General features: G+C 46.8%; 1 protein-coding gene across 1 annotated transcript in view; it reads right to left on the bottom strand.

Annotated features, from left to right (window-relative positions):
• The window catches only part of USP43 (ubiquitin specific peptidase 43), a gene marked incomplete at its 5' end in the record, with an annotated part of 98,860 nt that extends 84,153 nt beyond the window's left edge, over positions 1-14,707 (bottom strand). The window contains 2 exons of the mRNA XM_006156428.3: positions 4,394-4,525; positions 14,408-14,707. Coding sequence (XP_006156490.1) covers positions 4,394-4,525; positions 14,408-14,707 — 432 coding nt within the window. The remainder of the gene's footprint in view (positions 1-4,393; positions 4,526-14,407) is intronic.
• Between the last annotated feature and the right edge of the window lie 5 nt (positions 14,708-14,712).

Genomic DNA, 14,712 nt, shown 5'->3' with positions numbered 1-14,712 from the left:
ACCCACCCCACCCACACACACACACACACACACACACTCTATGGCAAAAACCTTCATGAATAAAAATGGCTCACTCACAGTGGCACAGTGGTAGTGCAATGCCCTGCAATGCAGGAAGACACACAGAGGATTGGGTTCGGTTCCCAAGTCAGCTTCTGCCTGTCAGGTGAGTGCACATGTGCCCTTGATTCTGGCTGGGAAAGCTGAGGGGAGGACGATGGTGTGAGACTGGGTGCTTTTCTGTCTATCCTTCTCTCTCTCTTATGAAAGAAAGAAAGAGATATATTAACAGATCATCTTAGGTTAAATAAGCTCAATGTCACGTTAAAGTTTGGGATAGTGCATTACCATTAGGAACACTGTTTGAAATCAGGGCTTCTCTCTTTTTTTGGGAGAGGTTTCTGTTATAGGGCACGTGTGCTTGCCAAAGAGAGAGACAGAGAGATAGTGAGAAAACACACACACACACACACACACACCAGGGAGGATGGCCACACCGCAATCCCTTCTCCTCCATTCTCCTCTCAGGATCTTGGGCACGCACGCACACATGCCCAGCATGAGTTTAAGCCACTGGGTCTGGGACTCGAACCGCAGTTGACTACATGGGAGTCCAATGACATAGCCATTATGCCAATTGCTGGTCCTGAGAACAGGGCTTCTCAACTAGGGGATGATTTTGTGCCCCAGAGGGGCACACATATATGTGTGTGTGTGAAATATATATTTATGTGTTAATATATTTGTATGTTGCTATATTTATATATATGTATATATTATACATACATACCTATGTATACACACACTATATATCTATAGATATATATATAGTCTTATTTGGTTTTTAGTTTTTTGGTTTCTTTTCAATGCCAAGGGGCATGCACTCACCAGAGAGAGAGAGACAGAGAGAAATCCTAATGGAATATGGTCATACTACAATCCCTTTTCCTTCATTTCTCCATGCTGACAGAATTTGGGGCACCCACACACATTCACTCAACGTGTTTTTCAAGCCTCCAGGCTGGGATTTAAACTTGTAGTCAGCTCTTTGGGATCCAACTCCCTTAACTACTAGGCCACAGAACCCGCCTGGTTTTATTTTTAAGACAGGGTCTTGCTACGTCATGTCCCACCTGCCTACACCGCCAACTAGCAGGGACACAGGAGCACGCCACAACCTGCTCTTACAGAGAGGGGTTTGTTTTGTGGTCAGCCCTAGCCAAAGCTTGGACTCCTCACCTGTGCTCAGCCTCCTGAGCAGCAGCAACTGCAGGTGCACACCATCCCACCAAGCTTTTTTCTTAGATTAGGGTGGGAATTGAACCCTGGCCTCCAAAGTGGCCTCAACCTGCTGAGTGGCAATGTCCAGCAATGCTCTACCCTGATCAGACCTAGAAACATTTCAGTTATCACAACCGGGAGGTGCCATTGGCATCTAGTTGGTAAAGGGATGCCACTAACATTATAATGATGAGGACAGTCCTTCCCAAACAGAGAAGTCCCTTACTCAAAATGTCAAATGTGTTGAGGTTAGAAAATTCTAGTACAAGTTGTATTCCCTAGATTTGGATTCTAGCTCTCCCACTTACTAGCTATGACTTTGGGCAAGTTACATAACCTCTCTGATCTTCCTTACTCTTAAGCTCAATGGCTTTTCCTTCTACCAAGGGATAGAAGAAGAAAAGTGAAAGGCAATTTAGAAGACTATTTCACTTCCTTTCTAGGTAGGAAGAGCTGCCTGGTATAGCTAGGGATAGTGCGTGCAGGGATGCAGGCTAAGAGTATTTTCTGATATAGCCAGCCTTAAGAGGTGCCACCTATCTTGGGTCTTCGCTATCCCCTAGTGGGAAATGAAGAAGGCATGAGCCACTTACACTAAGGAAAGGTATCTACTGGGTTGTCAGAAAAGTCATGATGCATTTTTGCATAGAAAAACACAACGTGACATTTCCGACAACACACTGGTTTTAGAGGAAACAGACCCAGGTTCAACTCTATTTCCATCAAGAAGTCAACAGACCTTAAGCAACCAACTCACCCTAGATGTCCATTAACAGCATGAGTTAGCTTTACAAAGAGTAAAGCAAGGTAATGGTTTAATTTATTCAGTCATTCAAGAGTTTGAGACCAGCAGAGGGTAATGGTGATATCACTGGACTCCTACATCGTCGACCATGGTTCAAGTACTGGACCTGGCGGCTTAAAACTCATGTTGGGCATGTGTGCATGTGTGCCCAAAATCGTGAGAGGGGAATGATGGAGAAGGGATTATGGCCTTCATGGCCTTCGCCGCTGGAGGGGTGATTTCTAGCTTTCTGTCTCTCTGTCTCTGTCTTTCTGGCAAGTGCCCTATAGCAAAAATCTCTCTCTAAAAGAATAAATATATAAAAGTTTATTGAGGGCCAGCAGGTGGTGTGGTAGTTAAGATGCTGGACTCCCATATGGCCAACTATGGTTCAGGTCCCAGACCTGATGGCTTGCTTTCTCACTTCCCCCCTCTCTGTCTCTTCTCTCTGGTTAAATTAAATAATAATAGTAAATAAAAATAAATAAATAATTATTTGGGGGAAAAAATAGTTTATTGAGTACCTACTATGTCAGATTATGAACTAAGTCAAGAAAAACATGAAGTTAGATGCCCAGCATATAGCAAACATTCAACAGACAGTAATTTTGTTTGTTTGTTTACTACATCATTCCAATTTAAAAATGCGTTCACAATAAACTTATGGGATACACAATGTAGTGGACATGTGTTTGTCTGCTCAGCATTACTTCCTTGGGCTTAGCAACCTGTTCCAATTTTGCAAAAGCTCTCATTGGCCCACACTGACCCCTTACAATCATATGACCCATGTGAATATTCCATTCTCCTGGCCACATGGCCAGGAATGGGCAAGTGAACCAAACTAGGACAAGCACTCTTTGCTGGGCTTTTTCTGGAATCCTAACCTCGAAAGATGATATGAGCGTTGCAGAAGGCCTTCTTGCTACCATGTGGGCAGAGTCAGTTTGAGAATGAAGCCAGAGACAAGAGATAAGAAGATTGAGTTGGGTCCAGTTTCTATGGTGTAGTTAGTAGCAAACTGAACTACAGAGCTAGAAGCCACATGACTGACTGACTGATCAGATTCCCAGGTAAGGGCCAACAGTTGGTATAGTGATTACGACACTGGATTCTCATGTGGCCTACAGTGGTTCAAGTCCCAGACCTGGTGACTTGAAATTCACACCAGGCATATTATGCATGGGTGCCCAAAATCCCAGGAAATGAATGGAGAAGGGATTGTGGTATGGCCATCTCCCCTGGGGGGTGACTTATCACTTCCCTCCTCACTGTGTCTTTCTGCCTGTCTCTCCCCCCACCCCCCTCTTGCTCTCTCTCTTTAGTGAGTGCAAGTGCCCTATGGCACAAACCTTAAAAAAAAATAAGATTACCTGATAAGCTTGAACACAGAGCAGGTGTGGGTACAAGATCCTGACCAGATGGAAAGTCAGGGAAAAGGGATTGTGGGATGATGAGACCCTGTCAAGGGTTCTTCTCTGTCTCATGCGTGCATGTGATACCAGAAATAAAATAAATAAACTGAAAAAGAGAGAGAGCCTCAAAGGACTGGTAACATCATCTAAGTCCTTGGATCCAGCCGCACCTGAAACCAGTCAACTCTTGGACGTACATGTCATAAAATCAATAAATGCCCTTTCCTTATGTTGGATTAAGTTAATTTTATGCCACTTCCAACTAAAAGGATCTGAATAAGATAAACAGAAAATTACTGTAAAGAAACGTCAGTCATAATCCCACAGCCCAAGGAAACCAGCACGAACTTTGTGTGGTCTTCCCAGATGTCACTGTGGTGATCATTTGTTTTATTTCATTTGTATGTTTTAGAAGTGACTAATATGATTTGTTTTCTTTTTTTTTAGTTTTTCTTTTCCCCCCCCCCTTCAGTTTTTTGCTATAGGGCATGGCCGCTCACCAGAGGGAGGCAGAGAGAGAGAAAGTGAGAAAGCTCCCAGGGATGGTCACATCATAATCCCTTCTGTCTTCTCTCAGGGTTTGGGACACACAAGCCCACTGTGTCTATCAAGTCACCGGGTCTGGGATTCAAACCACATAGTCAGCCATGTGGGATCCAGCACCTTAACCAGCACACCACCTGCTGGCCCTTGGGGTGATTATTTTTAAAGTAAGAAATTGTCAGTTTTCAAGCCAGACCTCCTTGGGCTTGAAGGCTGACTTGCCTTCTTCAGTTGAGTTGCTACTAAAATAGAAAGAGAAAAGGAGGAATCTAAGAATCTGGATTTCAAGATGCAGTTTTGAGAAATCAAGAAACTCTTCAATGGAAATAAAGAAACTCCAAGATAACGTGGTGTTTTGCGAGTGACCAACCTTCTCAGACACTGGCCCTCTGGATGAACCCTCCAAGTCTTCGTGCACACGATCTAGCAGCCAGAGCAGGAACTCCAGGGCATCGTGCTGGGAATTGCCTTGGAACTGAGAACCATACTTGGAAACGGCATTCTGGAAGGGAAAGAAAGAAAAACAGAAGTCAACCTGGCCCTTTATACGATGAAATGGAAAGCCTCTAAGCACCCAGACCACCCACGGGTCATTAATCAGCCTTGACCTGGGATGACAACACACAGACGACGTGCAGTAAAAGTGTTCCTTCTGTCCGAAGCCTGTCACTCTCAGGAACTGTCTCAAAATGGCATGAGGGTCCTCTGCATAGCAGAAGACAGCTTCTTTCCAAGATTATGAATAGATGGCCTAGCCTTTGGAAACTCACAGGGTTGTGTCCGTTTATTTGGATGCTCTTGACCCCCTATCCTCCCTAAAGCCCTTGTCCTTTGATGGCTGGGGTTCCAGGTTCTACTGGTCTTCTCTCCATTGGGCTATTCCCACACTCTCAGTTTACCCCACAGGTAGAACATCTTCTCACCCTACTCTCTCCGTTGCTGACTGCATTCATTGCTATAGCTTCAACTCTCGGGAAATGACCACCCTTGCAGTAAAGAGGACTTCCTTAAATATGATGCATGTACAAGAGGTCTTTAAAAAGTTCACAAAGCGGGCCAGCAGATGGCGTAATGGTTACGTTGCTGGACTCCCACATAGCCAACTTCAGTTCCAATCCTGGACCCAGTGGCTTAAAACTAACGCCAGGTGTGTACATGTGGGCCCATGATCCCAGGAGGAGAATGAAGAAGGGACTATGGAGTGGCCATCTCCACTGGGGGTGATTTCTCACTTTCTCTCTCTCTTTTTCTGTCTTTCCAGCAAGTGCAAAAAAAAATCATAGCAAAAAATTCGCTATAGCAAAAAATAACTCTCTTCCCCCCCAAAAAAAATTAAGTTCATGATGGGTGGGCAGACAATATGGAGCAGCACTAAACCAAGTACTCTGAGGCAATCCCACATGGGAAGGAAGTTTCCCATTTCAAGTCTGGACACCTCCATGGGTATGCCAGGCACATGTTTGTCCATAATCTGGGAAAGATTGAAGGCTGGGAGTGGATCACGGCAACAGGACCCTGTTGGGATTGCTGTTTTCCTCCGCATGCGCACGCACGTACCCACACGCACACGCGCGCGCGCACACACACACACACACACACACACACATGAGGCCATGAAATAAATAGTTTTTATAAAAAGCTCTGAGAATGTACATTACGAAAACATTATGCATGGATTTAAAAATGTTTCAGCACCAAAATAAACTTGTACTTTAATTCCATTTTTCCAAGGATTTTTTTAAAGTCCCCTTGTAGTTTCTTTACTGAGTCTTTTCAACATGGATGAAATGTAAGAATACAAACTTCATGCTCTGGTTAGGTCTTGAAATGGTTGAGCCAGCCCTCCCTGCCTTTGGTAAGTCTGTTGGAGCACCTACCCCGGGCCAGGCACCCTCTGGGGTGTCTGTGACCGCCTGCCCCCAGGACGCTTCCATTCCCTCTTCCTTAGTTGTGTCCTCCGGGTGAGCTGTATATCAACAGTGTCAGTTTTCTGGGTATATGCATACTTCTGCTTTTTAAATAAGCATTTATTTCAAAGGGTAATATAGGCGCATACCAAAAAAATAAAATGAAATAAAAAAGAATTCAATAGATTAAAAAGAAGAGTAATAAATTCCTCCTTCTAACTGGCCTCCATCCCCTGGTGCCCCTCCCCGGAGGGTAGCTACTCTTAGCATTCCCTCAGCATCTTTGCCACACATATGCATGCCTAGGAGCGTCTGAGTGCAAACAAGTCCCCTTGTACGTGGGCACACACAAGCACATGCACACGACACACTGAGGTTGCCTGCTTCACTCTCAGACCGCAGGGCCAAGCTTCCAGCCTCGTCCCACGCAAACCTGGTCTCTGCTCGCCCACACCGAAAGAGGCCAGTCTGTACAAGGCTGAGGACCAGGACAACGCACAAGACTGCCCATCAAATCAAACAGCCTCAGTTCTGTTCATTCTTCTTTTCTTTTAATCTTCCCTTGGGACATAAAAGGCAACTTTGGGATGAGATGAAGCAAAATTCAAGCTTTAATTAATTGAAATGCCCATTCTGAGTCTTTATTTCAATCACATTAGTTGGGATTCTTTCCCAGGCTTCTCCCTTTGACCCTCAAGGAGGGCTGCCAGATTTAGGGAAGAAATAAAAAGAGGGTGCCCAGTTAATTTGCACTTCAAATTAACAATGAATCTATTTTCAGAATAAAATATGTCCCATGCAATACTGGGGATACATTTATAGTGAAAATTTATTCATTACTTATCTACAATTAAAATTTAACTGGGAAGGCCAGTAGGTAGCATGGTGGTTAAGGTGTTGGACTCCCAAGTGGCCAACCGCGATTTGAGTCCTGGACCCGGTGGCTTGAAAATCATGCCAGGCACGTGTCTAAGTGGCCAAAATGTCAAGGCAGAAATGGAGAAGGGATAGCAGCATGGTCATCCCCCTGGAGGGTGATTTCTCACCTTCCCTCTCACTGCCTCTCTCCAGCAAGTGCGCACACCCTATGGCCAAGACCTTATAAATTCATTCATTCATTTCTTCCTTCGACTGGGTATCCGTGTAGTTTATCTGGCCGTACTACCCGCAAGCCATCCTGGAGCCTGTATCCCCACACCTGTATTCTCTTCGGGATGAGCAGCCAGACTGGCCAATCCAGCATCGTCCCTGAAAAGCAGCTCTTCCTTTGCTCTAAGTGTCACCCTTCAGCTCTGCTTCACATCAGTCAGCTGCCAAGTCAGCTGTTAACTGGATTCTAGCTCCCAAGTCTCTGCCCTTTGCTTTTTATTTCTTCTTTAATATTTTTGCTATAGGGTGTATGTGCTTGCCAGAGAGACGGAAAGTGAGAAATCACCCCCTGGGGTGTGTGTGGGGGGGGTACCACCATCCCTTCTCCTCCAAGGATTTTGTTCACGGATGCTCATGCACCCAGTGTAAGTTTTAAACCACTGGGACTCAAATCACGATAGACTACATAACCATTACGCCATCTGTTGGTCCCTCTGCCCTTTCCTATGGCAGAGTCTCTCTCCTGTGGCTGTGTTCTAACTACTGCCAACCCAGATGACAATACCTACTCAAGGAGGAGCCCTGCCCTCCAGATCTAACCCCGCCAACTGGAGTCATGATAAAGCAGAGCAAACTTCCAACAGCCCAACTGGAAAATGTCATGCCCTTATTCGCCCACTCACCAGCTAATAGTCAAAACTCCTTCTCTGGTTGGATCTCAATGTTCTACTCCTCTCTTATATATTTCAAAGCTCCAGGTAAACGAGCTACTCAGGTGCCTCAAACACACTTTCCTACACCTACAGTCTACACTTGGACTGTTGTGTTTCTGGGTGAAATCCTGTCCCCTCCAGGTAATCACGATTATCCTGAGCCTCTTCATCTTAGCCTGGTGATATTGCCATACAACCTTTCCAGAAAGAATGTGATATATTTTTTCTTTTTTATTATTTTATTTACCTTTACTTATTTATTTCATTTCACCAAAGAGAGACAGTGAGAGAGCATGAAAGAGGAAAATGAGAAAGCAAGCCTCCAGGTCCAGGACTTGAACCATGGCCAGCCATGTGGAAGGCCAGTGCCCCTAACCACCACACCACCTGCCAGCCTGCCAAGAGTGCGATAACTTTAAGCGGCCAAGTAATTGTACAACAGTGATGCAACTGGACCCACATGGGAAAGGTCCTGGATTCATGTCCCATGACCTCCCTGCCCACGCCAGGCTCAGCCCATGGACCAGTATGAGAATGGAGGTGGGTCACTACGTAGGGACCCTGTTGAGGATTCCTGTTCCTCTCCCAGTCATTCTCACGGAGGAATTAAATAAACAAATGTTTTAAAAGAGTAATATTTCATGGGGCTGGCAGGTGGTGTGGTAGTTAAGGGCACTGAACTCCCATATGGCCGACCAAGGTTTGAGTCCCAGACCTGGCAGCTTGCTTTCTCACTTTCCATCTCTCTCTCACTCTGTCCCTCTCTGGTCAAATTAAAATAAATAAATAAAGTTAAATAAAAATAATTCTTGGGGCCAGCAGGTGGTGTGGTGGTTAAGGCGCTGAAATTCCCACTTGGCCTACCATGGTTTGAGTCCTGAATCTGGCGACCGGCAGCTTGCTTTCTCACTCTTCTTCTCTGTCTTTCTCTGGCAAAATTCATGTGAAAATAATAGTAATAAATAAATTACATAATTATTTTAAAAAATAATAATTATTAAAAAGAAAAAAGTCATCCTTCACAACTTCAATAAGATAGATAAGGCAAGGCCTTAAAAATGTTCCTCTGGGGCCAGCAGGTGGCATGGCAGTTAAGGTGGCTGAATTTCATACGGTTGACTCCATGGCTCAAGGCCCAGAATGAGTGGCTTGAAAATCATACAGGGCTTGGGAACCAGCAGTTAGCGTAATGGCTATGTTGCTGGACTCCCACGTAGTCGACCGCGGTTCGTGTCCCGGACCCGGTGGCTTAAAAAACTCACGCCGGGCACGTGTGCGTGCGTGCCCAAGATCCCAAGAGGAGAATGGAGGAGAAGGGATTGCGGCGTGACCATCCCCCCTGGGGGGTGATTTCTCGCTTTCTGTCTCTATGTCTCTCTCTGTCTGTCTGGTGAGCGCACACGCCCTACAGTGAAAATCTCTCCAAAAAAAAAAAAAAAAAATCATACAGGGCTTGTGTGCTCAAAATTCCAGTCAGGAGAATGAAGAAGAAGGGATTCCGAGGTGGCCATCTCCCCGAGGGGAGGGGAGTAATTTCGCTCTTCCCCTGCCTCTCTTATCTCTCTCCAGTGAGCACACATACCCTACAGCACAAAAAAAAAAAAAAGAGAGAGAGAGAGAGAGAAATTCCTGTATATAAACACAGTCATTCCACTTTGGGGATTTAGCCTAAGGAAATGAGAGATAAGCAAAGTTCTCTGGAAGAAAATGTATGGCCTTAAGAAATTACGAAAGAGGAAATACAATGAGAAAAGAAAATAAATGATCCCGCTGTAAAAAGAGTGCAACTATATCTGTTTAATTTAAAAATATATGATATACATTATTGACCTAGCTACATGAATACATCGACATACACACTTAGAGGGAGAAAAATAAGGGACAAGAAAATATATGGCAAAATAGTGACAAATGGTTACAGAACAGGATGGCTCATGGGCAATTTTTTTCATTTTTTAGTTTGACATTCTAAATTTTTTAAATAAGGAACACTGTTCTTTATTGTTTTTTTTTTCCCAATTATAAAGTATCTGACAGGAATGCTCCAAGATTTGGGGGTTTTATTTTGTGTTGTTTTTGGTTTTGTTTTCATAATGTATTGGGCCACCCAGTGGTCTGATGGTTAGGGTGGCTGCATCCCACATGGATGACCGCGTGATTCAAGTCTCAGACCCAGTGGCCTGAAAAATCACACTGGGCGCGTGTGCATGCATGCCCAAAGTCCCAAGAGGAGAACAGTAGAGAAGATATTATGATGTGGCCATCCCCCCAGGGGGTGCTTTATCAACCCTTCCCCACACCCATCTCTCTGTCTGGCAAGTGCACGTAACCTATAACAAATTTTTTTTTAAGACTTTTGCTGTAGGGTGCAGAGCTCAACGGAGAGAGATGAGAGAGGGAAAGTGAGAAATCACCCCCCAGGAGGATGACGACATCAATCCCATCTCCTCCTGGAATTGTGAGCACACGCGTGCACACACACACACACACACACACACACACACACATGCTCAGGATGATTTTCAAGCCGCTGGGTCTGGGACTGGAACCACCGTCAGCCATGTAGAGTTCAGCACCTTAACACTGCACCACCTGCTTATCCCACACATTTTTAAAAATAATAAAATTAAATAAAGAGGGAGGGAGGGAGGGAGGGAGCACAAGAAGAGAAGAAAGAGAGGTATTTGGACAGGTTCTCGCCATTGTGATTCTCTACCCCACATCTCGCCTAGCCACCACAGCACCCAGCCCGTTCAGGTTCACACTGGATCTGAACCCATGGCCCCAGCTTCACGCAGCAGCACCCTACTGCTTGCATCATTGGGGTTGGGCCTGTACTTCCCAATTTCCTTTTTTTTTTTTTTTAATTTAACTTTTGCCAGAGGGTGTATGCACTAGCTGGAGAAAGAGAGAAAAAGTGAGAAAACACCCATCAGGGGAGATGGCCACCCCATAGTCCTTTCTCCTCCTTTCTTCTTTCAGGATTTTGGACACATGCCTGGCATTTTTCAAGCTGCCAGGCCCACAACTCAAACTGCATAGTTGGCCACATGGGATCCAGCTACCTTAACCTCCACGCCACTGACTGGCCGTCAGTTTCTTATATTACATATACTGGGGCTGGCAGGTGGCGTGGTGGTTAAGGCGCTGGACTTCCACATGGCTGACTACATTTCGAGTCCTGGACCTGGCAGCTTGCTTTCTCACTTTCTCACTCTCCCTCTCTCTCCCTCTCTGGTGAGCACATGTGCCCTGTAGTAAATTTAATAATAATAATTATTATAAGTAAACATTTTTTTAAAACCACTGAATTGAATTATTACGAAAGTATAGAATTATAGATAATACCATGGAGAGGATTTTTTAAATGCACACTTTTATTTTCTGTTAAAACAAAGACTGACCATAAGGTCTGTGGGAGGCTGAGAGGCCTCTGAGCTCAAGAAGGTGGAACACTGCAAACCCATCCCGTTTGCAGGGGCCGGGCTGGGTAACACTCCAGCATGCAAGCCCCTTCTTGGGGTCTTCCTTTCCTCATCTGAAGCTAACAACCCTCCTTAAAGACCAAGCTTTTTTTTTTTTTTTTGAGAGAGAGATTTTTTGCTATAGGATGTGTGCACACACCAGAAAGACAGACAGAGACAGAAAGACAGAAAGTGAGAAATCACCCCCTAAAAAAGATGGCCACGCCACAATCCCTTCTCCTCCATTCTCCTCTTGGGATCTTGGGCACGCACGCGCACATGCCCGGCATGAGTTTAAGCCACTGGGTCCAGGACTTGAACCACGGTTGACTACATAGGAGCCCAGCGGCATAGTCACTATACCATCTGCTGGTCCAAAGACCAAACTTCTTAACAAAACCTTTTGTGACTGTTCCCAGCCAATTCTCCATCTTCTCATTCCCATCAGAGACGTTCATTAACTCACTTGGGGCCACTCGGCCCATGCACTCCAACGCTGGCATTTTCATTTCCCAGGCCTGGAATGCACTTCCCCACCCTCCCACATCCTCAGTCAACATCTCATCCTTCAACCCTGAACTCAGTCGTTGGTTACTTGCCAAGGAAGCCTCCGCTTCCATCCTAACCACCTTCCCCAATCAAATCGCATTCTCTGCCATAATGTCGTAGGGTGCTGTACCTTTCCTTTCCTTTCTTTTTTTTTTTTTTTTTTAGAGGTTTTTGCTATAGGGCACATGTGCTCATCAGACAGACAGAGACAGAGAGACAGAAAGTGAGAAATCACCCCCAGGGGGGATGGCCACGCCGCAATCCCTTCTCCTCCATTCTCCTCTGGGGATCTTGGGCACGCACGCACACGCGCCCGGCGTGAGTTTAAGCCACCAGGTCCAGGACTTGAACTGCAGTCGACTACGTGGGAGTCCATAGTCATTACGCTAAGTGCTAGTCCCCCCTACCTTTCCTTTCTAGCACGTCACCCGTTCTAATCCTGTAGCTGTGCGAGTGCTTCACTGCATCCATTCTCCCGTTCGACTCTAGGCTAATCGGGAGCAGGCCCGGGATATGGGTCTACACACATCACTCATCGGGTGTCTCATGCGCCCAGTCTAGTGTCTGGATACTGCATAAACATTTGTTGAATGAATGAATTCTTCCTTATTTGTTAAATAGGAGGAGTCTGTCTAGACTTCTGGAATCCTCTACTCCTCCCTCCAAGGGTACCCCGAAAGTCCCAGGAAACCTCAGATTATATGTTCCCTTGTTGGTCTGTTACAGGATGCATGTACTTGCTGAAGAGAGAAGAAAGAGAAAGGAACAGTGAGAAATGACCCCCGGGGGATGGCCATGCTGCAATGCCTTCTCCTCCATTCTCCTCCTGGGACTTTGGGAACACACGCACATGTGCCCGGCATGCTGTTCAAACCACTAGGTCTGGAACTTGAACGGTGCAGACAGCCATATGGGATCCAGCTGCCTTAACCACCATGCTGCCTGGCTGGTCCCCTATTAACACGTTATCTTGATTCTTCTTCGATTCCTTCCCACCTCCCCCAAGCTTACTGGGAGTGCTCAGGCCCTGGAGATTTGACAGCAGGAGAAACGAGGAAATCCTGGTGAGTCATGGAGGGCGATTATTAATTTGAAAGTTTTTTTTTTTTGAAACTACTCTGGCTTCTCTTGTTGCTGTAGTAACTGGGTGGGACTGAATCCGATGAGAGAAAAGCTACACAAAGATGGCCCCCTCCCTCCTCTAGGTCTCTGCTGGTCTAATGATAGAACAGCACATGTGAACACCTCATCGGGGCCAGGCACCTAACTCATCTGATACTCACGACCACGTCATAATAAGTTAGGTATCCTTCTCGTCGGTCCCATTTTACATACGAGGAAAGTGGAGGAACAAGGCGAGTTCCTCCTTGAGTAACTCACTCAGGGTCACAAAGATCCAGAGACCTTGCTGTTTACCATTACACTACAGTCATATTTAAAAAGTGACTGTTGCCAAAAAGAGACATTAATGACACCCCTGTGACCCACGGGCTGCGGCAGAACAATGGTTCACTAATGGAGGCGGGCGGGCAGGCGGTGGGGGTTGGCATCCTTGCAGGTCACATGGCAAAGACTGCTTTCTCAGGCTGAAACTCAAGAGCGGTGATGCTTGTGGAATGAACACTGACAGGTTCCCCCCTCCCCCAAGAACAACAATCACTAGTCTGTGGGGAGCTTCAGTTCTCTGCCCAGGGCTGCGGTTTTTCAGCAGGCAGCAAGACTTTTCCAGCAGGAAGCAAGCCGTGTGCATCAATGATCAGGAACTCTTTCATCCAACTGGGACCCCAAACAAACACCCAGCTTCCACCCTGGGAGAGGTGATACACACGATTTACAAAGCCTCCTCACCCTGCAGCATCCTGAGGAAGTAGACCATGATCCTGCGGACAATGAGCGCAATCCATGCTAACACATGGCAGGGGATGTAATGCATGAAATGAAACGGTTCCTTCTCCAAGACAGCACACCCACTGCACGCCCGGCAACCAGCACAGGACCTGGCCAGGTCCTCAGCTCCCACTGGACTCAGTAAAATCCAAATTCTTTACCATGGCCCCCAAGGCCTTCGTATGATCTGCTCACCTCCTCTGCCTCCTGAGCTCCAGTGACACCAGTTTTCTGTCCAGGCCTCCCATATGCATCTCCTCCAGGCTCACAGCCTGTGTCACTGCTGTTCCCTCTGCCTGGATTATTCCCAGGCATGGGCCTGACGCCGTCTTCCTCATCATTCAGATCTCAACTCCAAGCATCACCTTCCTGAGGCCTTAGCCTTCAAAGTCTGATTCCCCAGCCCGCACCCCTCCCCATGGGAAGCTCTTATCTCTAGCTTTAGAACACTGGCCCACGGACCTTCCACACTTCAACAAATGTTTGTCAAATGCAATATTCCTGAGTACACTGAAGTCTGCCAACTCTCCCCACACCCGCTCAGAACACCTGGTGGAAATTAATTAATAATAATAAATAAAAAAAACATAAGCCAGCGGTGGCATAGCACACCAACCGCAAAGGCGGTGACCGAAGGCTGAACTGTAAATGTTGTCTAATGCCCCTAGAAAACCCTCTCTCGATGGTGCACACACTTCTCAAGAAACGGAACCAGGAGGACCGGCAGACGGTGGCCGCGGAGCGGCAGGGCGGCTGGCTGCAGAGCGCTGCCTACCTTGAACTCGGCGGAAAGTTGGGGCGTGTATTCGCGTGTCCAGAGCGCGCGCACCAGCGCCGCCAGCTGCTCGGTGACCTCTGTGCGGCCGGGCACCGCCCGGTAGCGCCCCAGCGCCAGGAACTCGGCCAGCAGATCGGTGTTGCTGAGACACTGCACCACGGCGTTCATGAAACAGGTGTTGCCGTGGTTCTTCAAGCCCTGCGCGCCGGGCGGCCGCGCCCCGTCGCCGGCGAGGAGCTGGGGCTGGGGAACCAGTGGGCGCTCCTCCCCGGGGCTCCCGGGGGCCGCTGGAGCCGCACCCG

The sequence above is a fragment of the Tupaia chinensis genome, unplaced genomic scaffold (genome assembly GCF_000334495.1).
Source record: "Tupaia chinensis unplaced genomic scaffold, TupChi_1.0 Scaffold000493_1, whole genome shotgun sequence".
Taxonomy (NCBI): Eukaryota; Metazoa; Chordata; class Mammalia; order Scandentia; family Tupaiidae; genus Tupaia; species Tupaia belangeri.
Note: the sequence above shows the minus strand (reverse complement) of the source record. Positions and strands in the feature narration are given on the sequence as shown.